Source organism: Drosophila hydei, unplaced genomic scaffold (assembly GCF_003285905.1).
Source record: "Drosophila hydei strain 15085-1641.00,03,60 unplaced genomic scaffold, DhydRS2 tig00000333-arrow-arrow-pilon, whole genome shotgun sequence".
NCBI lineage: Eukaryota > Metazoa > Arthropoda > Insecta > Diptera > Drosophilidae > Drosophila > Drosophila hydei.
This window is the reverse complement of record NW_022045711.1, coordinates 731156-758460: the sequence shown is the minus strand read 5'-3', so window position 1 is coordinate 758460 and position 27305 is coordinate 731156. Positions and strand designations below refer to the sequence as shown.

The window sequence follows — 27305 nt, the reverse complement described above, 5'->3', positions numbered from 1 at the left end:
TTAAGATAAAATATTTATAAGTCAATTTATTATGAAATTTTAAATATATATATTTTTTTTAAATATGGCATTTATAAATATGTAAGATATATATATATATATATATATATATATATATATATATGTATATATCTTATACAGATTTCGGAATCAGTTCAAATCGACTTTAATTTTTAACACAGTTTTTGATTATTGTTGTCGGCACTTGAGAACTATTCAAATAGATTCAAATTCCTTAGAGTGCACTCAACTATATAAACATGCAGTTAGATGCTTAGATATTAGCATTCCATACGATACGCTTGATATAGGAATTGATATAGGAATATTTTGGTATTCTCACCGCTTGATCGTCGATTGCACACACTTTGTAGTTGCCTATCGATTACTTATCGAATTCACAAATTCACTGAACAAAAAAAAGAATTATTTGATATCTGATGTTTATATTTTTCTATATATATATATTTATATTCGCGATTGATAAACCGACTGGGTTAAGTGTGCTGAGAGAGCTTTGTGCGCTGAACTGGCGTCGATGACAGTTAAAAATCAAATGAAATGATGGCAACCGCATGCTGCATGCCGCACGCCGCATGCGGCAAGCATTAAGCACGCCAGACGTTGCACGAATCCGAATCGCCTGCCTGTGCCACAGTCCGAGTCGAAGCGCCGAGCATCGAGCGCCGATTCCGAGCATTCGGCACGGTTTTAAAATTATGAATTTTGTTCAAAATGAAACGAGCCGTAAGCAGAGCCACATTCAGCTTTTCTGCTGCTTCTTCTTCTTCATGCTTTGTTGCTGTTGGGTGGGTGCTGCTGGCGCTGGGTCTGTTGGTGGTGCGCAGCAACAGCAGCAAAGTGTTAAGCCAAAGCGAGCAGCAATCGAGCCACCCTTGTCGCAGGCTTTTCTATAGAAATGCAGCCGAGGCGAAAGAACTTGGCGAATAATCTCCTGGAGAGTGGCTTAGCTTAGCTGGACGATCATTGCGGCCGCACTGTTGCCGCACTTCACTTCAACAGGCCGCGCTGTTGCCACACTTTCTGATACTGCTAAATATTAAATTATCATTTCAATTTATCTAGAATCAGACTTTGCTTCCATTTAAAACTGCCAAAGACTCTTCGCCTGAGATAGTGCAACAAATGTTGGTTCTAAAGACCGTTACGACACCTGAAAGCAACTAACTCTGTCTATATACCCTATACCCTTCCTACACCCATCTCCCTTCTCCTTCTCACTCACTCATACTCCATCGGTAAATTTCTTTCTAGAGCACTTCAAATATAGAGATTTCAGTGGATGTCGTATGAGTCTTTTTGGACAGATATTTTTTAATGCTTTTGTTACAGAACTACACTTGTTATTAATATTAATTATACAGTAATTAAATTTAGTAATATTATCGAGTACAATTGGAATTCTTCAGGGAGACGAACTGAGATTCTCCGTCTGTCTCTCCATCAGACGGGCAGATGTGCTGTATGTCCGTCAGTTGATCTGTTCGTTTCTATGTCCGTCCTTGTGTCGGTCCATCTGTCTGTCTGTCAGTCCATCTGCCCTTGCGTTCATCCAACTGCCCTTACTTCCGTCCGACCCTTCAACGTTCTCCTTTGTCCTACAGCCGTCCGAACATTCATCAGTTTGTCCGACGGTCTGTTCGTCCGTCTGCTTGTTCATCTGTCCGTCCGTCGGTCACTCTATTTGTTGCTCTATCCTTCAGCATGAACGCATCAATATCGGTAACTATAAAAGCTAAAAACTTGAAGTTTCAAAACTAAAACAGAAGTTGATGCTGCTTACAAGACTTATAAGACTTTAAGCCTCTCTAATTCGAAGCTCCACAGCTTACAATCAAAACTGAACTCTGTTTAAAGGGGAAAACTAAAGAAATAAACCCAAAGCTTACTTCAACCACGAAGCTTTATTTAGCTTGCTATGTCATCTATGGTATTTATGAAAGTTTTCAGACACAATTTAGGTAAGTGTCTGAATTCAAAGTGGAAGTATCTGACCAACGGGACACCCCACCATGATAAGCAGACCATGAATGTCGAAAGAGGAAGCACAAATCCTTGATCAACATCACTAAAATGCCCTAAATAAGAGTTTCCCAGCGACTGAGAACCGAAAAGTTCTGAAAATGAAGGTAAGTCCCAAACACTTTTGGAAAAGTCCCTCGCCACTGCATGAAATGGTTTATGTGCATAAGATATTCAGTATCTATATAGGTCTATAGTGAGTCTAGAAATAGTTGGTATTTTTTTAATACCATAAACTAATCCAGTGACAAGTAGGCAAAGCTTATCTATCTCTATCTCTATCTCTATCTCTATCTCTATCTCTATCTCTATCTCTATCTCTATCTCTATCTCTATCTCTATCTCTATCTCTATCTCTATCTCTATCTGTATCTGTATCTGTATCTGTATCTCTATCTCTATCTCTATCTCTATCTCTATCTCTATCTCTATCTCTATCTCTATCTCTATCTCTATCTCTATCTCTATCTCTATCTCTATCTCTATCTCTATCTCTATCTCTATCTCTATCTCTATCTCTATCTCTATCTCTATCTCTATCTCTATCTCTATCTCTATCTCTATCTCTATCTCTATCCTATCTCTATCTCTATCTCTATCTCTATCTCTATCTCTATCTCTATCTCTATCTCTATCTCTATCTCTATCTCTATCTCTATCTCTATCTCTATCTCTATCTCTATCTCTATCTCTATCTCTATCTCTATCTCTATCTCTATCTCTATCTCTATCTCTATCTCTATCTCTATCTCTATCTCTATCTCTATCTCTATCTCTATCTCTATCTCTATCTCTATCTCTATCTCTATCTCTATCTCTATCTCTATCTCTATCCCTGTCTGTCTCTTTCTCTTTCTTTTTATCTTTCTTTTTCGCTTTCTCTTTCTCATTCTCTCTGTCAGTCCTCTTCTCTCTCTCCGTCTTTCTCTCTTTTTCTCAATCTCTGACCTTTTGTCTCCCTCTCACTCTCTTTACCTGTATGTCCGTTTCATTAGGTATCTCCCGCCATAGGCGCTTTAATTGTAATCATCCAGACATTGATTTATTCCAATATCGAAGTATTTCTGTAGAGTCACATTTCACACACACACACACGAAAATTAATACGAATGCCCCATATTCATGAGCAATGTTGCCAAATTTCAGACGGCAATTATTTTGCTGGCTTGCAACGTTGCCACACTTCATTACAACTTACATTACGTGAGTGGCGCTGCTCGTGCCTGGCGGCCAGTTAACAGCGAGAACAAAAGACGCTCCTGAATGTGGATTACGGCAAAGGGACAAGCCAGTGGAAATGGAAATGGAGCTGGAAATGGAAATGGAAATGGGCAACGTGTTGCTAAAACGACGGGCTAACAATTGTGTGGCCGAGCCATAAGCTTATAATTTCTATTACAATAAAGGCCTTCGGATGCGAGCATGTAAAGCTGCGTTTTACTTTTTCTTTTTCGTGCTGTATGTATACCCTATAAATGGGTCCACTGAGAAATGTTTTGCCACTTCACTACTGTGCTACTGTGCTACTTTGCTACTGTTCTATTTTCTAATCTGCTACTATTGCTCTGATACTGAGCGACTGTACTACTGTGCTAATTTACTACTATCGACCTATTATACTATTATACTATTATACTATTATACTATTATACTATTATACTATTATACTATTATACTATTATACTATTATACTATTATACTATTATACTATTATACTATTATACTATTATACTATTATACTATTATACTATTATACTATTATACTATTATACTAGTATACTATTATACTATTATACTATTTTACTATTATACTATTATACTATTATACTATTATACTATTATACTATTATACTATTATACTATTATACTATTATACTATTATACTATTATACTATTATACTATTATACTATTATATTATTATATACTATTATACTATTATACTATTATACTATTAGAGGAGACGAGGAGACGAGGAGACGAGGAGACGAGGAGACGAGGAGACGAGGAGACGAGGAGACGAGGAGACGAGGAGACGAGGAGACGAGGAGACGAGGAGACTGAGGAGGACGAGGAGACGAGGAGACGAGGAGACGAGGAGACGAGGAGACGAGGAGACGAGGAGACGAGGAGACGAGGAGACGAGGAGACGCGGAGACGAGGAGACGAGGAGACGAGGAGACGAGGAGACGAGGAGACGAGGAGACGAGGAGACGAGGAGACGAGGAGACGAGGAGACGAGGAGACGAGGAGACGAGGAGACGAGCGAGACGAGGAGACGAGGAGACGAGGAGACGAGGCGACGAGGTAGACGAGGAGACGAGGAGACGAGGAGACGAGGAGACGAGGAGACGAGGAGACGAGGAGTACGAGGAGACGAGGAGACGAGGAGACGAGGAGACGAGGAGACGAGGAGACGAGGAGACGAGGAGACGAGGAGACTAGGAGACGAGGAGACGAGGAGACGAGGAGACGAGGAGACGAGGAGACGAGGGAGACTGAGGAGACGAGGAGACGAGGAGACGAGGAGACGAGGAGACGAGGAGACGAGGAGACTAGTATACTATTATACTATTATACTATTATACTATTATACTATTATACTATTATACTATTATACTATTATACTATTATACTATTATACTATTATACTATTATACTATTATACTATTATACTATTATACTATTATACTATTATACTATTATACTATTATACTATTATACTATTATACTATTATACTATTATACTATTATACTATTATACTATTATACTATTATACTATTATACTATTATACTATTATACTATTATACTATTATACTATTATACTATTATACTATTATACTATTATACTATTATACTATTATACTATTATACTATTATACTATTATACTATTATACTATTATACTATTATACTATTATACTATTATACTATTATACTATTATACTATTATACAGGAGACGAGGAGACGATGAGACAGATACTATGAGAGGAGACAGTATACTATTAGACGAGGAACGAGTAGACTAGACGAGATACGAGTAACGAAGGAGACAGATACGACGAGGAGACGAGTAGACGATTAGACGATGAACGAGAGACGAGAGACGAGGTAGAACGAGGAGACGAGTAGACAGTAGACGAGAGACGAGAACAGGAGACTATTAGACGAGGAGACTAGGAGACGATGAGACGAATACGAGATACGAGTATACTATTATACGAGGAGACTATTAGACTAGTGACGAGATACTATTATACATTATACTATAACTATTATACGATAGACTATATACTATTAGACGATTATACGAGGATACGATTATACGATTATCTATTATACTATTATACTATTATACTATTATACTATATACTATTATACTATTATACTATTATATTATTATATTATTATACTATTATACTATTATACTCTTATCCTATTATTATATTATTATTATTATAGTAGAACAGCTAGTAGCACAGTTAGTAATACAGCTTGTAGTACAGCTAGTAGTATAGCTAGTAGTACAGCTAGTAGCACAGTTAGTAGTACAGCTAGTACACCCAGTACATTATTACATTTAAAATGTAGTTTTCATCACAAGTAACATTTAATGGGTACTCAACTCTAGTTAAGAGGGTATCTGCTAGTCGCTCAATCAACTTGCTAGTATAAGTAATATTACAATTTAATATGCTATGAAAGAGCATTTGGATATTTAGCTTTAGCTTACAGGCTATCTGCCAGTCGTGCCTTTTGCCATATTTATAATTTCCTTGTTTGCTAAATAATATAAAAGTTAAATGATTATTGCAGAAAGTTCATTTCATTGGGATATTTAACGTTAGCTTTATATTTAAATATTTTCCTATTTTGATAAATAAAATAACAGTTAGGGTATCTGCTAGTCGCGCTGCATTCAGCTGTAACAGTTCAGTTTCATTATGTTTTATATTTCATTTTACATTTTTCTCTTGTATTTTTGCATTTTAATGAATATGCAAAGCGGCAACGTTAGCGTTGACTGCTGCTGCCTGTTTGCGACTTCATTAGCGACACCCCCAAATGGACCTTCCAATGCAGTCGCTGCTCCTGCTGCTGCTCCTTCTGCTGCTGTTGCCAAGCAATTGCAATGTGTGTGCCATTCGCATCCGCATCCATGATGCTTCCGTTATTTTTTTTTTTTTTTCTGTACGGGTTGCTTTTCTTCTCTTCTCCTTTCTGCTCTCTTCTCTTACTTCGCTTCTCTACTTTTGCTTTTTTTTGTTCTTTTGCACTTGTTTGGAAATAAATACCATGATAGCTGTTGCCGTTTGTCAGTCGCTCGTTGGGTGCGTTGTTAGAGTTACGTGGTATTTCTCTTCTCTTCTGCACCTTTCACACACACCCACAGCCTCACACACACACACATATATATATATATAGTTGGCCGTCTGCGCTGCACATCAAACGTCACGGCTGTAGCGTCAGGAGCCAGCGCAGCGCATCAGCTCGGAAGGAAGCTGTTCCCTGTGAGGCACCATTGTCTACTTGCCACACAGCGCCCATCTCTCATCTCCCATCTCCCATCTCTCATCGCCCACTCCCACGCCCCCGCCCACTTGCCTATTCCTTCGCACAAAGGCTGTGAATGTTTACACTTTGGATTTGGTGCTGGTCGTCGCATTTTTTCCCTTCTGTGTTTTTTTTTGTATGAAATTTGTTTGGCTTGCTCTGATTTTAAATGTGTTTGCTGTTAACGGTTGTTATGGCAATGCCTTGGGAGTGTGGTACAAGCGCCGTGTAGCAGCGGCTGTTGCCACTTACGGGTGGGTTGGGGCCTGGCTGCGCCACTCACAGTCGCTGCCCCACAGGAGCATATAACTGTCTAAGCGGCATCCATTTCAACTGCAATGCCACATTGCTTAAATGCACACCACTCACTTTTTGCCAATGCCACGTTGCCGAATTTCACAGCGCTTCAATCTGTGCCTTAGATATTTACCTATGCTGCGTTGCCAAACTTCATATTCGTAAAACTATGATGCTAAGACTCACTGTTTATTGATCTAAATGCTTTCCGATGCAACGTTGCCAAACTTCAGCTATAGATTATTCCAATATGCTACGTTGCCGAACTTCAAAGCACGTGAATACTTACTTCTGCTTGATGCTAAGCTTTATATTATCTAAATGTTTACTTATGCTACGTTGCCAAAGTTCACAACACTTGAAATTTGTGTATGCAACGTTGCCGAACTTCACAGCATGTAAATGGCTTCTAGGGCTATAATAACAAACTTCAAAATGCCTTAATGATTACTTCTGTCCCGTTACCAAAGTTACATATGCTCAATTTGCTACGTTGTCAAACTTCACACATAAATGTTCCTATGCAATGTTGCCAAACTTCACACATAGATTTTCCCTTATGCTACGCTACCCAACTTTAGAGCACTCACATTCATGCTTAGGCTACCTAGCCAAAATGTACACTTTAATTCTTCCCTATGCCACGTTGCCGAACTTCACAGCACTTGATACTTTTCTTTGCTACGTTGCCAAACTTCAATGAATCTGAATACATATTAATGCTATGCTTTATATTATCTAAATGTTTACTTATGCTACGTTGCCGAAGTTCACAACACTTGAAATTTGTGTATGCAACGTTGCCGAACTTCACAGCATGTAAATGGCTCCTACGGCTATAATGACAAGCTTCAAAATGCCTTAATGACTTCTTCTGTCCCGTTGCCAAAGTTACATTCATACTTCACAGCATCTGAATACTTAGTAATGCTATGCTTTAAATTATCTAACGTTATCTACGTTACGTTGCCGAACTTTCTAACAGTAAAATGCATTATTTCTGAACACTGAATGATTCTAAGTTGTTTATATGCGAAATCTTAGGTATTGCTGCCATCGTCCTGTCAACTTCGTCAATAATTGGCATTGACTGACTGATTCTTACATGAAATTTCAATAAACTTGAAGTTGTAGCTACGTAATAAGAAGATTTCAGCGGATTTGAGTGCCGAATAGACTTGCATTGTTGCCACACTTCCAAATACTTAACATACTTAAAATGAGACGTTGTCAAACTTCATGGAATTACCGTTGCCCATTGTTGTCAAGCTGTCGCACTTCATTGTCTCCAGTTGGTGAATCTCTGCTACATTTCAACTAAATATGTTGTGCTGCAAGCCAACCTACCCCATCCCCCAGCTGCTGGGTATCACCTGCACACGTGATTGTCGCCACATATTTGTATAGCATACTATAGACGCGCAATCTGTGAATAGTTGCAGAGCTTGCGAACGTCTTCACACATGGCATACAATTTGTGCCACTTAAGTGTTGCGCATCCATTTCCGCTTAGGCAGCGGACAAGCCGAACCCAACCAACCCACACCACCCCCTCCCCGTTCCACCTGGCCCCATCCCTTTCACACGCAACTCGAACCGCAATTCAACTCACTCAACCACAGACACAACCGCAGCCACATTATCCTTGCCTTTATTTTTTTCAATTTTCACTCGAGCGTTGATTGAAATGTTCAACGAGCAACACACACACACACACGCACACACGCGCACACACACACTTGCTGAGAGTTGGAAATGAGAATTGAGGACATGCAGCAGCCGGCAGCAGTCAGCGCGAAGAAACAAGGCAGCCAGAAAGAGACAGAAGACACCCACCCAATCGGCTGGCCGTAGTGGGGAAAGGGGAAGGGAACGGCTGGGTGGGATTTGTTTGGCTGGTTGGGTGGTTGGTTTTGTTGTTGCTTTGTCGGAGCTTATTTGTTTGTTTGCATATAAATTGCAATGTGCCGCCCGTCGACCGTCGCCTGTCGCCTGTCGCTTCAATTTTTTAGATTTTCAACTTTGTTTCTTGGCTTTTTGCTAAATGCTTTTACCCACCACCACCACTACCACCAACAGTCTGTCCGTCAATCAGTCAATCAGTCAGTCAGTCAGTCACCAAGTCCGTCACTTTGTCAGGCCATCAGTCATCAACTGGCATCAAGGCTGAGGCTCGCGTTTTACATTTGATTTTCGGCTCGCCAAACGCATTTTTTTTCTCTTTCCTTTCCATTTCGGCTTGGCTAATGAATTAGTTTGTGGCTTCTCCCCCGGTCAGCGTGAGTTTTAATTATTCTAATGAAACATCTCGAAATTGATAGCATCAATGAAACAAGTTTTGGTCATTATATTTACGTATATACAGATGTGTAAGTGCTTATGTTAAGTAAATAGCTAAAAATCAAATCAAGAACTTCATGCCCCAAACTCCCCACTGATGACAAAGGGTATACAAATGAAGAGAGACCCAACGGGCTTCAGTTCACATTGTATCTTAGAGCAGTATAGAAATATTATAGCGATGCCCGATTCATCCAGAACAGACTAGTTTCCTATGCACTATTTATAGAGAAGAAAATTGTCCAAATTGGAATTCGCATGTAACTCATTTATTGGAATCTTTTGTTGTTTCATCTGGAATTGAAAACATATTTACTATTAACTACTAGAAGCTTACATGGAACACAAAAAAAAATAAAGGTAAAGAAATATATTGTAATTGTTAATATATACGAATAATGTCTAATCCTGCTGGGTTGGCCGGGTTGGGTTGGGTTGGGCTAGCAGGACATATTCAGTTAATACCGTAACTAAGCTGCGTTGAGCTTGAGTGCAAAGTCCACATTCATTTTGACCGCTGGTTTGCGCACGACAATGGCTCCATTGGAGCGTTGCTCTATCTCCAGCTTCTGGGTGATGCCATTGGCGGTGATGGTGGCATCTATTGGCGCATAGCCCAGTCCTGCAATGACGATGCGCTCAATCCAGGCGTCGGATTTGAAGTGAGGCTTGCCAATGAAGCGATTGGTCAACTGATTGTTGGCGAACTCGTAGCTCACATAGATGCTTTCGCCAGTGCGGTACGCATACGATTTCTCATCGTCTATGAAGAGCGTGCCAGCAGCCTTGCCCTGGCGATCCAAGCAAATAACCAGCGTGTACGGATCGTTAAGCATCAGCGTAGACGAGCGACGCTGACGCTCCTTCTTGGGCACAATGCTGCCGCCGCGTTGAAAAACGGGTATCTGTCAAAGAAGAGGTTGGTTAACTAGCTACAGTAGCAGAATCAGGAGCGATTGACGTACTTTATCGTCGGTAACTGGTATGCTTTCGTAGCCAACACGCTCCTGTCTTTGATATGTATCCGCATCGTACCAGTAGTCGCCGTTCTTCTTGTCGTCAATGGCAGGGAAATAGACATCCACCTTGCTAACGCCTTGCTGCATCACAGGACGCACCAGAAGACGCTGCTGCACCAGCAGCTGATTGTCGATGGCAAACGCCTCCTTATCAACTGGATAGTGGGCCAGCAGTGGACGTATTACTGGCGCGCCTGTCTGCTCTAACTCATAGAAGCTGGTGTACCACAAGGGCAAATAGCTGTAGCGCTTAAGCAAAGCGTTCTTGATAACATGCCGTGTGCGCTCAGGGAACAGCCATGGTTCACGGCGCTTGGTATCGATATGAGCATGTGCACGGAAGAAAGGCAAAAAGGCGGCGGTCTGGTACCAGCGCTCCAGCAGCTCGTTATCCGGGTTGCCAAAGAAGCCGCCTATATCGGCGCCGCAAAAGGAGAAGCCGGCAACAGCCTCTGTGAGGCACATCTTGATGGAATGCTGCAAATGCGCCCAATCAGCAAAATTGTCACCGGTCCAAATGGCTGCATAACGCTGCGAGCCAGCGAAATGGGCGCGCGTTAAGATGAAGGGACGCTGTTGAGGATCGCGCTGCTTCAGGCCAGCAAAGGTGCCCATCAGATGCATATGACCGTAGAGATTGTGAACATCGCGGTGCTCCCAATTGCCATAGTGAACCAGATCCTTGGGCGCGGTTACTTCGGGGCCATTAAACACCGATGGCTCATTCATATCATTCCAGATCATCACATCCTTCGAGACCGTCTTGAATTTGGACAAGCTATACTGGCTGGCATAGTAGTCGCGCACAACGGGATTGAAGAAGTCCGGATAGCTGGCAGATCCCGGCCAGCACCAGCCCTCATAGTCATTGCCCTCGCGCGTCTTCACATAGTAACCATTCTCCGTGCAATCCTGATGGAAGAAGTACGCATTGTCACGCTTGATGTGCGGATCAATGATGACGACCAAGTGGCGACCCAGCTCTGTTAGGTTCTTAATCATAGTCAACGGTTCGGGGAACTTGAATTTGTCCCATGTGAAGTAGCGCTTGCCATCCGTATACTCAATATCCAGCCACATGGTATCCATTGGCATATTGTACTCATCGAACTTGGCCGAAACGGAGGTAACATCGCGCTCATCATTGTAGTTCCACCGAGACTGATGATAGGCCAACGCAAACAACTGCGGCAGTTCGTGCGTTCCGGTCAGCGCTGCATACTGCTTGAACACATCCATGGGCTTGGGTCCGAGCATTATGAATGCATCCACAATGCCCGACTCGGATATGAAGTGGGCCAAAGGTGGCGTCGATTTCCTCGAACCAGATACAAAGTTGACCAACGAGGAAACAACATTCGACTCAGTCGTGTAGATATCCACCCAACTCTCAGCGGAATTCTGCCAATAGACGCCGGCGGTGCGTTGTGGACTGTAAATAAATAAGGGATGTCACAGGCGGATCTGGACTAAAAGAGTATTGTATCTCACCCATGAGCATACAGCACTGGCACAGAGCCATAAAGGGCCATTTTACTGTCCACAATATACTCAAAGACATCCAAATTGTATAGACGATAGGGTTCCGTGCCGGATGTTGATTTGAGTTGAAAGGCATCGGCATGCTCGGGTATGCCAAAGAGCATCTCCGCGGCGGGGAAAGAGAAATCGAGGGCAACGGCCTCTGGTCCATAGGGTTTGGAGTCATGATGCGATTTGAAGTTCTCTTCCCATGCTCCGGGATCGTCAATAGGTTCGCTAGCTGGCTGTACCATGTCACTATTGTCTTGCTGATCCTGCTGCTGATGTGCCTGATCGCCGCCCTCGGCTTGCTCTGCAGGAGCTTGCGCCTTCTGGCGCAAATGCTCAAAGTACAACCAGTTCTTGGCATTCACCGAGACGACGTGCACATCATCCTCATAGAAGTCAATGCGAAATGGATCGCCATGTATCACAGCTTTGGACTTGCCAACCGTAATGGTCAGCTCATCAGATTCCTCCACACGTATCCGTGTCGTCTCCGGCTTGCCTTTCAACGCATGCTCAACGCGATAACGTGGACGCAACGGTTGCTTCTCATCAATCTGTAACCGGAAGGTGCTGCCAACCAGCGCCTCCAGCTTTAGCGTAAACTGATGATGATTCTCCTTATTGATCAGATCAGCGGTCACCGAATCTGTATACGTATTCAGAGTGCCTCGTATGAGGGCATATTTGCTACCCGAGCTTTGCACCTTGCGCGACCGCCTACAAATGAGAGATGGGGCATTGAAAAGATTGTAGAGGAAAACTTCAATGTGACGAACTCTAAACACCCTTGCAGATGGATATGTAATATTTGGGATAGGGTATCCCAAGCAGAGAAGAGCTAAGCTCCTTTGTAACTGAGATTTAAAATCTTGTAAGTTCTTTTGAAAGTAATACATATATAAAAATATATATTTATATATATATATATATATATATATATATATATAGATATATATGTAAATATATTTATTTATGATTACTAATATTGTTACATCTTGAATGCCCTCATCGAAATACCCTCTGCAAGGGTATTTAACGTTGCTCGATGTACTGAAATTATTTTAGACAATATATAAAAAGTCACAGACAGAGTCTGCATGTGTGTGTACGTATGGGCAAAGAATCAGGTGAAATTTGGTGTCGACCTGTTCATAACATACCTGCAAAAACTGCTTTGCTCGCAGGTCTTGAAATTGCTTGGATCAACGCCAGCGCCGTAGTTGAAAACCGCCCCAACGATGAGGCAAACGAACAATGAGCAACGCATTTTGAGTGCTCACAGTTTCCAGCTCCGCAATCCTTCGAGTCTGTGTGTTGATCGTCTTCCAACTACACAACCGTTTTTACTGCAATGTTTACAGTTATTATATATCAATTTTCGTTAGGTACTAGTTGTTGTTGCTGACAAATCAACAAATTTATGGAACACGTCAGTTGTTATGTTGCCCTTGGAGCCGGCAACGAATTTAGAGAAAAGGCAAATAGGCAAATAGGTACACAAAAAGTAAACAAAAATAAACAGTTTCAAGCACAGGCGCCGTCGCATTCGCTATTTTAAATATTAGTTTTGTGCTCATCAAACTTCCATATTCCTAAAAATATATTTACACAGCCGGCATGCAGAATTATATGCAAACTTTTTTTGAAACACTGACATAGTTATTTTGAGAAATAGACATTTAGTGCAGGGAAAGCATTCTAAACATCATCTTTTTTTGCCAATTATGCAAATTGCTTCAAGCTTGAAATATATTAATTACCTGTAGACGTCCAAAAATGGCACTTGCTATTAAAATTGTTGATACATCAGCATAACGATAGATTAGCTCCTTTGGTGCGATACTTATCGATGTACCTGCATTACATCACGACTATCTCCTGACGTACGATAGATCTATCGATAAGCTGTTTAAACGTTTCAATCAAAATACAAAATCTGAGTTATACATAGATATTTGTATTTAAGGACTGCACTTGACAAAAAACGTGGTACAATTTTAAATTAGCAAAAGGTATGCAACACACAATTCAATATTTAATCAAGTTAGTTATGGGGAAAGAACGCCGCAAACTCATGCACTTCTCACGGTCGATGAACAAAGCGTTAACCTTATTACGCAAATCCTCTTCCAGCATGCAACGCGACTTAAGCAACGACTGATGAGTGGCCTCCGCCTCTTGCAGCTTGTGATGTAGCACATCAACGGTGCCCTGCAGGTCCTGTACCTCCACCACAAGTCGCTCATGAGCCGTATCCCTAGAAATGACCCAAACGATCACTCATCCATTCAATGACTAAATATAATTTATATTTATGACTTACTTGCACAGTTCCATGCCTTCGCGATGAGAGCGAGCCTCGAGGCGTGTCTGGGCAACCTTGAGTGGGTTTGACTTATCCTGTATGGCCTTCTGCAAGAGAAACAGATGCTTCTCCATATCGAACAGCTCCTGTTGCACCTTCTGTAGATGCATTTGGACGCGACTCTTTGCGCCAGCCATTTCCTGTGCCCGTCTATCAAGGGCATTGTTCGTATTATTCCAGAAGTCCCAGACGGAGGAGGCCACAGCATTAACCACATTCTGTGCATCGCTGCGCAGTTGCGACAGCTTAGCCCGCTCTGCCTGCGACCTGAAGTGGACAAGCCAACAATTGGATTAGCTTATGCTAGCCATGGACATACGCTGTTGAGTATTCTTACCGTTTCACGTGCTCGCTGCTGGCGAGTGCCCAGGAATCCTGTGTGCTGACAGTCGGATCGTACTTCTCGATTCCGCCGAAATAGGTGATGCCTCGGCTATAATTATTCAGACGATGGCACATGGAATCGATGCCCATTGTGGCCTCCTTTTGTGTGACGTCGATCTCTAGCAGATGCTGAGCACCACGGCAATCAATCGCCTGCTTGGCAATCTTCTCCTGCAGCCCGTTGAGGCGGTCGCGCGAATTGCGCAAGTGATTGATCTCCAGCAGCAGGGCCTTCTCCACAATGTCGTGCACCAGCTCCATGCCCTGTCGGCCCTCGCGATGGAACAGACACTCTTGGGCAATGTGCAGCGGTATCTCCAGATCCAGCATCGCTTTGCTGCACTGCCTCTGTAAATCATTAATGTCAGACATCTCGCTGATCAGCTTCTCCAGCTCAGCATTCAGCTCGTTACGCCAAAACGTCAAGTCCGTAATGCGCTCACCCAAGCGACGCCCAGCATCCCGCTGGCCCATCGACGCCGTTTCATCAGTCTCTCGCATCAAACGCACCGCATCGTTGCGCATGCGCTCCGACATATTGCTGCACATTAAATGAAATTATCAATGCCCCAACCTGGCGCATTCTATTGATAATGCTGGCACTCACCGATTCGTGTTGGACTCGCCGTAGATGCTGAGATTGTTGCTGTGCCACTCGTTGTTGGTGTAGCGCGTATAGAGTGCGGCGCGTGCAGCATGCTGAGGATTCCGTTCGAATCCAGTGACAAGATTCGGAAATATCATGCCCTCTGTTTTCATGCCTTGCGGCACAAAGCAAGGCTGCGTCATCTGGTTGGTCACCGGCTGCTCGGGCATATGCTTCACTTCGATCATCTCAAATGCCATCTTGGGTCGCCACGGATGCCGCTGCGTCGTCGCATAGGACGCGGCTAAACGAGGAGGCACCGTCTCCCCGCTAATGGGCTCCATGCAGGGCGGAGCACCCGCATGGCTCCAAGGCTGCAATTGAGAATACATTACGCTTTGAGCCGGCAAACCTTCATTTCCTTCGTGACCCGACATTATGATGCTGGTTTACTTGCAAATTTCAATGTCACTTGGAATTTGGACTTTGCAACTAATACTAGTTAAAATAAAAAAAAGGTAAATACTCCTACTACACGACATATAATTGTTCAAGACTGCGGAATAACTAAGTGCTACAGAAATGTATATGACATTGAATCCTTTCAACCACGATCAACGGCTACTACGTTTCTAGATTTGGAATTTGTTAATCTCTAAGGTGCGCGGTGCATTGGTTGTATATGTGGATGATAGTTTGATAGATGATACATATGATTCCATGAGGTTGCGATGATCCTTGCGCTCTGTGTATTCGTTCCTATCAGCTGTCGGCCACTTGTCCAGCAGATTGTCCTTGACCAAGCGCTGATCGAACTTGCGATTTTCAAGATATATGTGCTTTTGATTGCTGGTGATCTCGAGACCTTTCAACGGTGCCATTGTTGCTGCCAATATATCTTCTGCTTGACTCACAATGGGCACACTAGAACGCAATAGCTGATTCTTGAGAGTTTCGGGATACGTTTGTGGATTCCGTTTAGGTTGACTTGATATTTTGTCCTCGTTTGCCCAACTGAGCATTTGCAAATTCAATACTAATATGTATTTGTAACGCAGATAACTGTTTGCCAACGCTCGAATTCTACAACTGAAAGCACTTTGATGGAATTCATACACAGAAGATTTTACTCATTATTGATTTAACTTGACTTGATGGTAACTTAGTACCCGCTCTTGTTGTTGATAGCGTATATTTGTAAAATCAATGGTTTGTCCGTGTTGTTAATTTGGCTTAAGGTCAATGTGCTACTTGACGACAAGACATAATTGGGGCAGACTTTTTGGGTTATTTTCATATGAGAAGTGTGAATTGGTCGTATAATTCAATTTGAATGCAGCGCCTCAATCGAGTGGCATGTGCTAAACTAAAGATATCGATATATTAGTCTCGATATTTATGAGTGTCATATCACAAAACAGAAATAAATCTTTCTGTGATAACAGAAAGATATAATATTTTGCTTGTGAAATCCTTTAATACTATGCGAAAACTGAAAAAAAGCATTGCACACATATATTTATTCAATTGGCGATTGCTACTTTGAGAAAACCAATTAATTACTTCGCGATATTGATTGCAATGCTTCGTCGCAGCCATTATGCAGCTCTTGAGTATGTTAAATATAATAATTGCCTGCACAAATATTTCTATCTGTTTATATTAATGGATTCGAAATATGAAAAAAACAATCGATATACATCGATGCCTCCAAACGATAGTTTAGTCGGTATTGGCTCCGCTCTATTAGCTTGCCTACAAATGCACAACAAAATTTAAAGAATTCAGAATATTAGATAGCAAAACAGCATGACCGTCTCAAACACAGTAGACCAGTACACGATTATGTCGGGTGATCGCTCTAAAATAAAAGATTTGCTCTGCAACCGCCTTACCGAGTGCGGCTGGCGGGACGAAGTGCGCTTACTGTGCCGAAATATATTAGTGGAGAAGAACGGCAACAACAGCCTAAGCGTGGAACAGCTCATAGCAGAGGTAACGCCAAAGGCGCGGACTTTGGTACCCGACGCAGTCAAGAAAGAGCTTCTCATGAAGATACGTACTATTCTGGCAGAAAACGAGGCGGACAACTAAATGCTAAGAAATAAGAAACACAATCAACAGCTAAATCATCATAGTTCATTTTATGTTTACGCTATACAAAATTAACTTTAGTCTACTATTCAGCCAATAAACAACAACAAAAATACATTCCATGTACATTCAGAGCGGACAAACAACATTACCGTTGGTCATATACTCAAAGGAGCTCTCAACGCGAGACACTGGCTGTGGCTCCGCGTGCTCAGATTGCTCGTCATCTAGCGCATCCTTCTCCAGTTCTTCTACAGCTGACCCACTTGCAGTGCCTGCCGCAGTTGGCTGCGTGTACTTGCGTACCCATTTGTTAGGATGCATCTTCTTCTTGTGGTTGTGCATGTTCGCATGCGATTTGAAAGTTCTCGTGCAGAATGGACAAGAATACAAATCGATGCCCGTGTGGGTGGCCATGTGCTCCTACAATTACCCAATTGATATATACACAGAAGTCGAATCAATCAAGGCAGTCTCTAATTACTCACTGCTAGCGCCCTTGGAAGCTTGAACTCTTTGGCACAAAGTGAACACCTGTGCCGCTTGGCCGAATGATGGTAGCGCATATGACTGCTCAGTGCCACACGGGAAGCCTTCTCTGCGCTGCACAGCCCGCAACGATACTTGGTATCGCCATCGCGATCATCGTGTCGGGCCACATGCTTGCGCAGACTTCGTTCATCCCGCAGCCAACGGCTGCACAGCTTACATTGTACCTCCTCGACGGGGCCATCCGGATGCAGCGCCTTCTTATGGATCAGAAAGTTGGCCTTCGACCGAAAGTTGACGCCGCAAATGTCGCAGATGACGGGCGTGAAGTCCGTTGTGTGCATTCGCTTTATGTGTGCTGTTAGCTCTAGCTTAGTGCGAAAGCTGCCATAAAGAGTAAAGAGAAAGAGAGAGAGAGAGAGATAGTGCGTGAGGTGATATGCCGCTGAGACAGAGGCAGAGCTAGACAGAGTCTAGTTTATGTGTTGTAAATAAATCTATACATCGACATGACTGATTGATGGGTTAATAGATTATTTGACAGACTGACTGACTGACTGACAGAAAGACTTGTAGACGGGCTACCTTGATAGACTGATTGATCGCCTAGAATCGATTGACGAGGCTAACACACAGATGAGTTGACTAGCAGACGAATTGCTTCATTGAATGATTGACAGATATATTTGCTACTGCCTATATGGAAGCTTTGAAGCACCTACCTTTTCGCACAGGTTTCGCAGGCCTCGGTTCGCTCGGTGCCCTTGTGCCCCTTTATGTGCATGGTGAGGAGAAACTTTTTGGCAAAACGCGCCTCACAGACGGTGCACTGATGCACGAGCTGTTGCTGGTCGGAATGGAAGCGCAGCATATGCATATCTTGACTGTTGCGGTTAAGGAAGCTCTTGCGACAAGGCTGACAACTAAAGTACTGCGGATCCTTGTGATAATGCAGATGATCCACATACAGTGTACGTTTCTTATAACGATTGTTGCAGCACTCCATGTATCCCGTGCAATTGTGCTCCGAGCGAAAGTGGCGTTTCAGCTCGATGAAGTTCTGCAATGGAGCAGCGCAGAGGCAACAGTCGAGCTTCACATTGGCTGCAATATAGTCGTCCATTTCCTTGATGCTGCTGCGCTTCGCCTGCAGCTCCGTTGCATCCGGGTTGGGCTTGGGCTTCGCAATCTTTGGCTTGGGCTTAGATTTAGATTTGGATTTGGCTTTCGCGCCTTTGGGTCGACCGCGTGGCTTTGTGATTTTTTGTAACTCAGGCAGAGCAGCAGGTGATACACCTGCTTTCGCTGCAGTGCGTCGCAGCAAACGTGTCTCTCGCTGACTAGAAGCAGCCGAAGAAGGCAATTGTGCTCTGTTTGTAACTGCTTCTTCGAACTCCAAGTCGAAGGCATCCGCGCTGTTGCTTGTGATTGATTGTGAATCCGTTTGGTTGATGATACTGCTGTTGTCATGTACATCGATCTCCGGCTCGCATAGTATATGATCCTTAACATCGTCGTTGTCATCGAAGACCAGCTTCGTTTCTATCGGCGACTCGGTGTTCCAAACAACGATTGCTGGTTCGGGGGGCGGTTCGGGCTCCATTTTCAGTTGGAGCGTTTGCTGCTTTTCGGCTATCATTATGCAGAACTGCTGAAAGTCGCTTAATTGATGCCAGCACGTGCTGCACAGATTGGTGGATATGCTATCATTTATCGTCACCTGAGAAGATGGCAAAGTTTCAGTATACAAATGAATTGAATTTTTCATATATTTTCTTTAAATTTGACGTCCACCTCGAGCTGTAAATATTTGGCAATAACCGTCGAGAAATCGTGTTCGGCATCACTGAATATGCAAATGGAGAGTGAGTTATCCAAATCCAACAAGCACAAGCGGCAGATCATAGTTTTCAGAGCAGAGAATAAACAACAGGCCAAACTTTGCTTCTGTAAACAAAAATCGGTGTGCACAATACGATAGGCGTGTTGTTATCGAGAGATGTGAGTCGGTGAGAGGCTTTCATTTAGTAGGCATGCAATAATCGAGCAACACGAACAATCGATATACGCAAGGAAATCTTTCCTACGCATTCTTTCAACACACACGCAAATTCGATGTTTTCATTTTATTTTGTACATCGCTAGAAGGCAGTGTTGCTCGACTATTTTCCCAATAAGAGTGCGGTAACAGAAAACAATGCAAAAGAAGCCGCTGAATGCAAACACGCTGTTGGACAAACTGCACCGAGGCGCTGTCTATGCCTGCATCGGAGTTACCCTATATGGCACCTATATGCTAGGAATGCGCTACTACCATTACTACACTGTGATACGGCCAGAGAAGCAGCAGGCGGAGCTGAAGCTCCTCGACGAAGGCGCCCACGACAAGGCCAAGGAGCTTAAATACTAAAACCGCATGTCCTCTATATATAACTATAGATATATGCATCGTTTTTTCTAATTTGTAATGTTTGTTAAGCGTAATAAATAGTTCCGAGACAATTTGTGCATTGTGTGGTTCTTGTGCTGCTTCTTGTTGTGTAATATTCAACCAGGTGGGCTCCATCAATCGAAAGACCTTGACGTAGTTGTCGTTGCAAACAATGCGCCCATAAATCAGCCGGAACAGTATTAAAGACCAACGACATGCCCGGATTGAGGCAAGAGCAATATTAGAAAATCCGTTGGTGCAATCGTCGAATGTTGTCATCGTCGCTGTGATTGGCATCGTGACCAGCGGCTGCGCCACAGCTGTCTAGTCACTAGAGGTGGCCGCGTGAGTGTTCAACGGCATGGGATTTGCAGCGTCAAGCACGCACGACTTTCGATCCTCACCTATTTTCATGAATGCATATTTAAAATTAAAAAAATATATATATTCCATAAGAGTTTACTTCCATAAATATATATATATATATATATATATATATATATATATATATATATATATATATATATATATATGCTTTTTATATTGTATATTTTTTATTTATAATATTTTTCTATGCATTAGTTAAAAATGATGACAAAAAACCTTTTTTCACAATTCAAAATTTTTTCATTAAACTTCCAAAACCTTTTTTTTCAATTGCGTTAGGCTTCCAATAAGACTTATTAGACTAAATTACTCAATTAATTTGGTCTTTAGACATTTTTTTAGTTTTAGTTTACATAAAGACAAGTCAAGCGGTCTAGAAAGGGGATTAATATATTTTATTATATTAATATATATTTTGTACACCTTTGGCCAACATATTTAAGTCGTGTCACGCACTTTGAGTGCTACCAATTGTAGGGCAACTTCCGCTGATAGAGTCGCGTGCATTAACCTTAACGTGTGGCAACAATATGAATTTGATTAAAATTAACTTAAGACAAAATAAACAGAAAAAAACACTGAAGCAGACAATGACGTTGCCCCACCCACTTTGGAGCCGCTTGTGAAAAACGTTGCCAATTGCCAGTTATTCGCTCGTTTTATCTGCGCTTCATTCAACAATGTTGCAGTTGAAGTTGTTGTTATTATTGTTGTTGTTGCATTAGTCTCATTCACAGTTTGATCAGACAAAAGCAATTACCATGCAACAGTCAACAGCTACGTCGCTCACCCACCCCCCTCCACCGACATCCGGTCAAGGTCGTCCATCCTTTATTGTCTCATTGCATTTGCTTAGCTTCCTCTGCCCCCTGCTCTTTGGCCTTTGCCTCTGTCTCTTCCTCCGGGCTAGCATTAGAAGCGAAATCGTGCAACTTGGATCATTTCGATAAGAATTCAAATTTGTTTCTTGTTTTGCTTCCTTTTCATACTCGTTCAGGCAGCGAAGCGAGCATATTGGCTACGTCTGTCTCTCCGTACGCAGCTAGAGAATTGATTTTTGGAATAGATATTATGCATATATCAGCGATATAAGGCACTATTCGAGACATTAGATATTGAAAAATCGAGTCTTGGCTGAGTGTACGACTTAATATTGCCTTAACACTGGGAGAGCGAAGATCATCAATCTAAGGGAAAACAATGAGAACACCACAAAATGCAGCATGCATCGCGGAATAAATTGCAAATAAATATATAAATATGTATATATGACATAGTATATATATTATATATATACACTGTGATCTATATCTCAGGCGACTTTGAATGAGAAATGAAAATATAAGTAAAAATTTATATACTTTTGTATATATAAAATATATTTATATTGAGTCATTTACGCTAAATTGAACTGTTTCTGAGACGTGAAAGAGTATTATGCAGTCGGCAGCGCTCGTCTGCAATGTTCTAACTTGTTGCAGTTGCTTGATACACTGCCAGAAAATTGAAGTGCTTTATGCTCTATAATCATTTCATTTCTTAATATATTTTTTATATTTATGAATATATATATATATATGAATTATATCTTAGTCGAATATATATTTATGCATAAATATTTCCGTCTATAATATTTGATAACTGCACTAAATATATATATATTTTTTTTTAATTATTCAAGCTGATTCTTAGGGTTATTTCAGGACATTATTATCGCATTGTTTTCTTTTTTCGATACAACTGTTATGGCAGTGGAAACTATTGTTTGTTTTCTTAACAGTTTTTACAGTTTTGAAAAATCGTTCTCAGTCGCCGCGAAATCGTCTGTTGAATGTGCTCGGCAGCTATCTCGCTCGCACTTAGGCACAAACGTATGCGTTCTCTCTCTCTTCTGTTCTTTTGTTCTGGCTGAAAGTAAGAGTTGCCATAAAGATGTCTCTGCTTTATGTCGAAGGAGCTCAACGGCAGCCAAGGATTAGACACGATAGAGCTTTGCTAGCTGCTGGTTAGGACTGGGATTGGGATTGGGTTTCGGACTCAGTAGGCCAGCATAAGTAGATCTTTGCTTATTGAATTGCATCAGAGCTGCGTAATTTCACTCGCATGCCATCTATTTTACAGGGTATCCAGGCGTCTTTTCATAGAGTATCTAAATTCATTTTCGAGCTCAACTTGAAAGCATTTTGCTGATGAATATCTTTTGGAGAACGCTTTCAAGGTATCTGTAAATCGTGCAGAGTTTATTAACTGTTTTGCTTCTTGCTGCTGAGTTAATTAAAAACCAAAAACAAAAGCAAAAGCAAAAACAAAGACAAAAACATAAACAAAGGCGTATTTGCAATTGTTATTAACAATTGCTGCGCTCGCTGCTTTCCCACGGGGTCTCTGGCATTTGACTTGCCACGCCCACTGTTGGCAGTCAGTTGTAATGTATATGGCTTGGTTTGTCAACATGTTGCACGTTGCATGTTGCGTGTTGCATGCGTGTTGCAGCGAGCGTATCGCATTGCAAGTGAAAGCGACACCCGATCGCATTTAGCGGGTATTAACTGTGCCAACAACTCCCATTTTCGACCTGCTTCCGTCTTGGCCAATTGCCCAAGAAACGCCTTCTTTATGCAATCTCCGATGCGCGTTCTAAGCGGGCGTGGGGCAAGGGCGGACTGTGGCGGTGGCGGGGGCGGGGCTCGTTGAAACGTTAGTTGCAACGCCCACTTGGGCCAAGCGCTGCGGGCTGCGAGCTGCAGCTGTAGCTGAGGCTGACCTTTTTGGGCCCGGCCAACGATGAGCTACAGTAAACACAGGCTTAAGCAAACCATCTCAAGCATAAAGACACTAAAGAAATCTCTGCTCACATTTGATACGTTTTAAGCTTGGCTAGGGACAATGTTTCCGAGCCGAACCGTACCGAACCGAACTGAGTAAAAATAAGAGTACAGTGTGCACACGCTTTAACGAACGAGAAACATATAATTCTCTTTAATTCTTCAACTGTTGTATGTTTTAAGGCCACTGAACCGAACTGATAGTACAGTAAAGACAGGCTTAAACGAACCAGCTTCAAAGCTTTAAGCTTAAAGCTCCCAATCGAACCGTAAAAACTCGCTTGAATGAACCAGCTATTTTAAAGTTAAAGCCTTTAGTTGAACATTTGCTTGTACCAAATTGAACCGAAAGCTGAACCAAGTCGAACCGGTTTGAAGTCAATTCATTTATTTAACCCTGAATCGAAGTTGAATAATGGCGAAAGCTTTTATTAATATATATGCTTAAGCAAATTATGGTAGCTGTGTGAGTCAGGCTCAAGAATCGGTTCGAACCATAACCGAACCAAATGACACTTTTGACAGCAGTTCGCTTGTCGAGTGTTTACTGTACAACTGAGCAGCTGCAGCAGCTCTAGCAGAGTCTGTCAAGCATTGAATACGACATCAAATGCAACAATCGCTGCAGCTAGAGCTTGTTGTTATTATTTTTTCTTTTCTCTATTTTGTACTTTATTATTGTTTTATCTTTTTTTATTTTGCATAATTGCAAACTGTAGCAAAACTATAAATACGCTGCGCCGGCTGCCAACCAGCAACAAATCAGCTCAGCAGCTGCAGCCATCGCACCTTTAACAAAAGCAGGAGCAACTAAATAAGAATCCTCATCATGAAATTCCTGGTAAGCAGGAGTTGAGTCAGCAGCTACTACTAAACAGGACTAATTGCTAAGGACATTTTACAGTGTGTCTTCGTTGCGTTGGCCCTGTGCCTGGCAAGCTGCCTGGCGGCTGTTTCTGAGCCCGCAGTAGCAGCTGAAGCAGCGCCTGAAGCTGAGCTGGAGTCGACAGTGGGCGAGAAGAAGACGGAAAAGCGTGGCATCTATGGCTTTGGCTATGGTCATTATGGCCATGGGTATGGCGGCTATGGACTAGGACATGGACATTATGGCGGCTATGGCCTGGCCACACCTTACTATGGCGGCTATGAGTACGTGCATCACGCTGCGCCCTACTATGGAGGCCATCATGGCTATTACCCGTATCATCATGGTCATTATGGTTACTATTGAGCTTAGCTGGGACTTATGATATCGCATTATATACAAACACTCATCGCTACACAATCATACCTAAATAATATTTTTTTTCATTTTTTTTTTCATGCGCTTCGAATAAATGTCCTTACAAAATGCATTTGTGTAAAGTTTGAAATTTGAATTAGGGCGCGCGTGCGCGCAAGTAATTTATTGGGAAATGCAACCCTGCGTGCAGTGCTTAAAAGCACTGCATAGGTAGCAGCAGCAGCAGCAAGAGGTCTATTGACGCTCACCGATAGCCGATAGCTCGTTATCGATTGGTATCGATAGCATGGGCTCTCACATTTTTGTTGTTCATTTTTACGCTCTTCTTTGTCGGAGACGGTTGTTACTATTCGCTTTTGCTTCGCCAAGCAAAAGAGCTCAACAAATAAATTGACACACAATTTGAATTTGAGCTAGAAAAGGAGTCCGTTCGAGCTACAAAAAAAATACGGTGTGAACAGCTGTTGTTACACTAGTGTTGGGTAATTTTTTGTTGTCTATTTTTTTTGTTTTTTTTTTATGTTTTACCCCACGAATTACGCGTACAGTAAAGTGGCAGCAGTATCAACAACAGCAGCAACAAAACAACAACAAATGTCGCAGTGGTGAAAAGCAAGTGCGAAAAATACAACTAAAAGCTGATCAAATTGTGGACGAAACAACAACAAAACGAAGAGAGCAAAAAATTAAATTAAAAAAATAAGCAGCAGATGTACATGCACGCTTGTACATTTTCAGTAGTGTTAGTACTAAATACTAGTACAACAAAAAAAGAAATAAATGCGAATCTGTTTGTGAATATGTGAAGTGACAAAAAATAAAATAAAGTAAAAAAAACACGCACTCATACACGCATACGAAAAGTCGTGAATTCGTCGTTGTCGCTGCTTTAGTATTTGTGTGCTCACATCCATATACACACGCACACACACACACAACATACGTACGTTTTGTACGTATGCGTGCTCGTCTAGTGGCGAGCGTGCGAGCGAGGAAGGGAGTGTGGAAGAGCGAGCAGTCGTTGTCTTTAGTTTCTGTGTTGCTTTTACATTTTTTTGCCAGAATATTTATTTATTTTTTTTTTTAATAATTTTCGCATTGTGAACAGTTTTTTTTGTTTCGTACATCGCAAGTTTTGGAAAAGCGTGCGTTCGTGTGCGTGTGCGTCGCCGCGCGCGTTGGCAGCAGCGCAACAACAAACACAACAGCAAAAATAAAATCAACAACATTTATAGGCGCGAGTCGGAGCAGTTCGCGCCACTTTGAAGAGGTATGTATGTATATAAACATGTGTCTGTGTGTGCGAGTATGCTTTTGTCCAATTCAAAAAATTCTTATTAGATCACAGGCATGCGTGTGTGTGTGTGCGTGCGTTGAGCAGCCGTCGTTTCTCAGGTTCAGCATGACGACGACTTCTTTTTCGTCTTGTTTTCTTTTCCTTCTGCTACTCACACTCATTTCGCCGTTATTTATGTAACAAGTGTGTGCGTGCTAAATGAAGTGCTGCTGCTGCTACTGCTGCTGCTACTGCTGCTGCTGTTGTTCCTGTTGCTGTGTATGTATTTGGCGATTTTTCGCCTCACTATTTGTTGTTGTCGTAATGTTTGTAATGAAGTTGGCGACGTTGCTGCTGTAGCTGCCACTGCCATTGTTAACGCACAAAAAAGCACCCAGCACCATCGAACCGCGTTCGCATCAGCAGCTGGAGCAATGCTAAGCGCATTGAACTGGTTAGGTTCACTTTGTCATTTTGGTTATCAACACTGGCAATGGCGGCAGAGCATATCTGTTCCGATGCCGCAGCAGCGCATCATTTAAGCTTTGGCAGACGTCAACATATGGCGTCGGCAGCATTTCTTGAATTGACATCTGTATGTAAGGTTTTGCTGTAAATTAACAGCTAAAAACAGCAACAACAACAAACGCAGCAGTAGCAACAACAATAACTTCAACAACATTTAGAGCAATTGGTTTTATGTTTGTGTGACGCGTTTTTTGGGTTTGCTCTTAGAGGCAGCGTTGATGCTAACGTCGACAACGCTGCTGCTTTTGTGTGTTTGCTTGCATCAACATAAATTGGAGTGAAGAAAGAGCGCAAAAGTCATTGGATTTTTTTACTTGTCATTTCATTACGCACTACGTTGACGCTGCCGCTTGTTGCGCTTTTGTTTTTGTTATTCTGCCTATTTGCAAATTCGTCACAGACAAGAGTGAGAAAGATTTTCCTCTATCGCGAGAGCGAAATTGGTGTAATTTCAAATTGGAATGCGAATTGATTTTATGCCACACGCCAATAGTTGAGTGTGTACCAAATGTTTATGCAAACCAGAAATGTAAAATGCAAAAGCCATTTACACACATAAATGTATATATGAATAAATGAAAATGTATGCCTGTGTGTGAGTGAGTGCTTGTTATTGCTGTGAGCCTTCGACGAATTCTTCTACGTTCTACATTTAACGGCAAAACCTACGATGAAGAGAGTGACATACTGAGAGGAAGAGAGTTCTGGTATTTAGATGCATCAAGTGACGCACATGCATATACCCTGTATTATTGCATTTAAATGAAATACATAAATAAAAACAATTCAAATAAACTTACAAAGCAACTTTCTAAATTTCGTAATATACCAATATAGAAAAATTATATTTACAAACTATATTAAAATACAAATATGTTTGTATAATCAATAAATTCTGTATATTTGGATTATTT

The 27305-nt window shown here is 41.9% G+C and overlaps 7 protein-coding genes across 10 annotated transcripts in view; 4 read left to right on the top strand and 3 right to left on the bottom strand.

Moving 5' to 3' along the window:
- Window positions 1-9235: 9235 nt before the first annotated feature.
- Window positions 9236-13617, bottom strand: LOC111602420 (neutral alpha-glucosidase AB). Its single transcript, XM_023319457.2, has 5 exons — window positions 13544-13617; window positions 12944-13129; window positions 11745-12500; window positions 10200-11685; window positions 9236-10139 (listed from the first exon to the last, which is right to left on the bottom strand). Exons 2-5 carry the CDS (start codon window positions 13048-13050, stop codon window positions 9705-9707), a joined length of 2784 nt encoding a protein of 927 aa, XP_023175225.1. The 5' UTR covers window positions 13051-13129; window positions 13544-13617; the 3' UTR covers window positions 9236-9704.
- Window positions 13618-13756: 139 nt separating this feature from the next.
- Window positions 13757-15691, bottom strand: LOC111602407 (tektin-3). The gene is made up of 4 exons (XM_023319435.2): window positions 15140-15691; window positions 14486-15073; window positions 14107-14415; window positions 13757-14040 (listed from the first exon to the last, which is right to left on the bottom strand). Exons 1-4 carry the CDS (start codon window positions 15553-15555, stop codon window positions 13812-13814), a joined length of 1542 nt encoding a protein of 513 aa, XP_023175203.1. The 5' UTR covers window positions 15556-15691; the 3' UTR covers window positions 13757-13811.
- Window positions 15692-16842: 1151 nt separating this feature from the next.
- Window positions 16843-17327, top strand: LOC111602428 (enhancer of yellow 2 transcription factor). The gene has a single exon (XM_023319467.2). The coding sequence runs from the start codon at window positions 16928-16930 to the stop codon at window positions 17210-17212; it is 285 nt and encodes a 94-aa protein (XP_023175235.1). The 5' UTR covers window positions 16843-16927; the 3' UTR covers window positions 17213-17327.
- A 4-nt stretch (window positions 17328-17331) lies between these two features.
- Window positions 17332-19692, bottom strand: LOC111602427 (transcription factor grauzone-like). Its single transcript, XM_023319466.2, has 4 exons — window positions 19496-19692; window positions 18424-19421; window positions 17701-18085; window positions 17332-17635 (listed from the first exon to the last, which is right to left on the bottom strand). The coding sequence occupies exons 1-4, from the start codon at window positions 19604-19606 to the stop codon at window positions 17342-17344; spliced, it is 1788 nt and encodes a 595-aa protein (XP_023175234.2). The 5' UTR covers window positions 19607-19692; the 3' UTR covers window positions 17332-17341.
- Window positions 19693-19806: 114 nt separating this feature from the next.
- LOC111602429 lies at window positions 19807-20198 on the top strand. The gene has a single exon (XM_023319468.2). The coding sequence runs from the start codon at window positions 19899-19901 to the stop codon at window positions 20109-20111; it is 213 nt and encodes a 70-aa protein (XP_023175236.1). The 5' UTR covers window positions 19807-19898; the 3' UTR covers window positions 20112-20198.
- Window positions 20199-24109: 3911 nt separating this feature from the next.
- Window positions 24110-24627, top strand: LOC111602430 (pupal cuticle protein Edg-91). The gene is made up of 2 exons (XM_023319469.2): window positions 24110-24185; window positions 24249-24627. Exons 1-2 carry the CDS (start codon window positions 24174-24176, stop codon window positions 24573-24575), a joined length of 339 nt encoding a protein of 112 aa, XP_023175237.1. The 5' UTR covers window positions 24110-24173; the 3' UTR covers window positions 24576-24627.
- Window positions 24628-24918: 291 nt separating this feature from the next.
- LOC111602402 (histone deacetylase 4) overlaps window positions 24919-27305 on the top strand; it is a 29575-nt gene continuing 27188 nt past the window's right edge. For 3 of the 4 annotated variants that reach the window (XM_023319424.2, XM_023319426.2, XM_023319422.2), the window contains exon 1: window positions 24919-25857. The gene's annotated coding sequence lies outside the window, so the exon portion shown is untranslated. The remainder of the gene's footprint in view (window positions 25858-27305) is intronic. The other variant, XM_023319423.2, reaches the window with a different exon arrangement.

Excerpts from the sequence above, each read along its gene's own strand:
- LOC111602420 (XM_023319457.2), bottom strand. The coding sequence starts at position 13,050 with ATGCGTTGCTCATTGTTCGTTTGCCTCATCGTTGGGGCGGTTTTCAAC. Across the intron at positions 11,686-11,744 it reads CCAGTGCTGTATGCTCATGG|TCCACAACGCACCGCCGGCG; the intron begins GTGAGATACAAT and ends ATTTATTTACAG. Across the intron at positions 10,140-10,199 it reads TACCAGTTACCGACGATAAA|ATACCCGTTTTTCAACGCGG; the intron begins GTACGTCAATCG and ends CTTCTTTGACAG.
- LOC111602407 (XM_023319435.2), bottom strand. The coding sequence starts at position 15,555 with ATGTCGGGTCACGAAGGAAATGAAGGTTTGCCGGCTCAAAGCGTAATG. Across the intron at positions 14,416-14,485 it reads AGCAGCGAGCACGTGAAACG|GTCGCAGGCAGAGCGGGCTA; the intron begins GTAAGAATACTC and ends TGTCCACTTCAG. Across the intron at positions 14,041-14,106 it reads GAAGGCATGGAACTGTGCAA|GGATACGGCTCATGAGCGAC; the intron begins GTAAGTCATAAA and ends GGTCATTTCTAG.
- LOC111602428 (XM_023319467.2), top strand. The coding sequence starts at position 16,928 with ATGACCGTCTCAAACACAGTAGACCAGTACACGATTATGTCGGGTGAT.
- LOC111602427 (XM_023319466.2), bottom strand. The coding sequence starts at position 19,606 with ATGATCTGCCGCTTGTGCTTGTTGGATTTGGATAACTCACTCTCCATT. Across the intron at positions 19,422-19,495 it reads CCAAATATTTACAGCTCGAG|GTGACGATAAATGATAGCAT; the intron begins GTGGACGTCAAA and ends CCATCTTCTCAG. Across the intron at positions 18,086-18,423 it reads TGCGAAACCTGTGCGAAAAG|CTTTCGCACTAAGCTAGAGC; the intron begins GTAGGTGCTTCA and ends TCTTTATGGCAG.
- LOC111602429 (XM_023319468.2), top strand. The coding sequence starts at position 19,899 with ATGCAAAAGAAGCCGCTGAATGCAAACACGCTGTTGGACAAACTGCAC.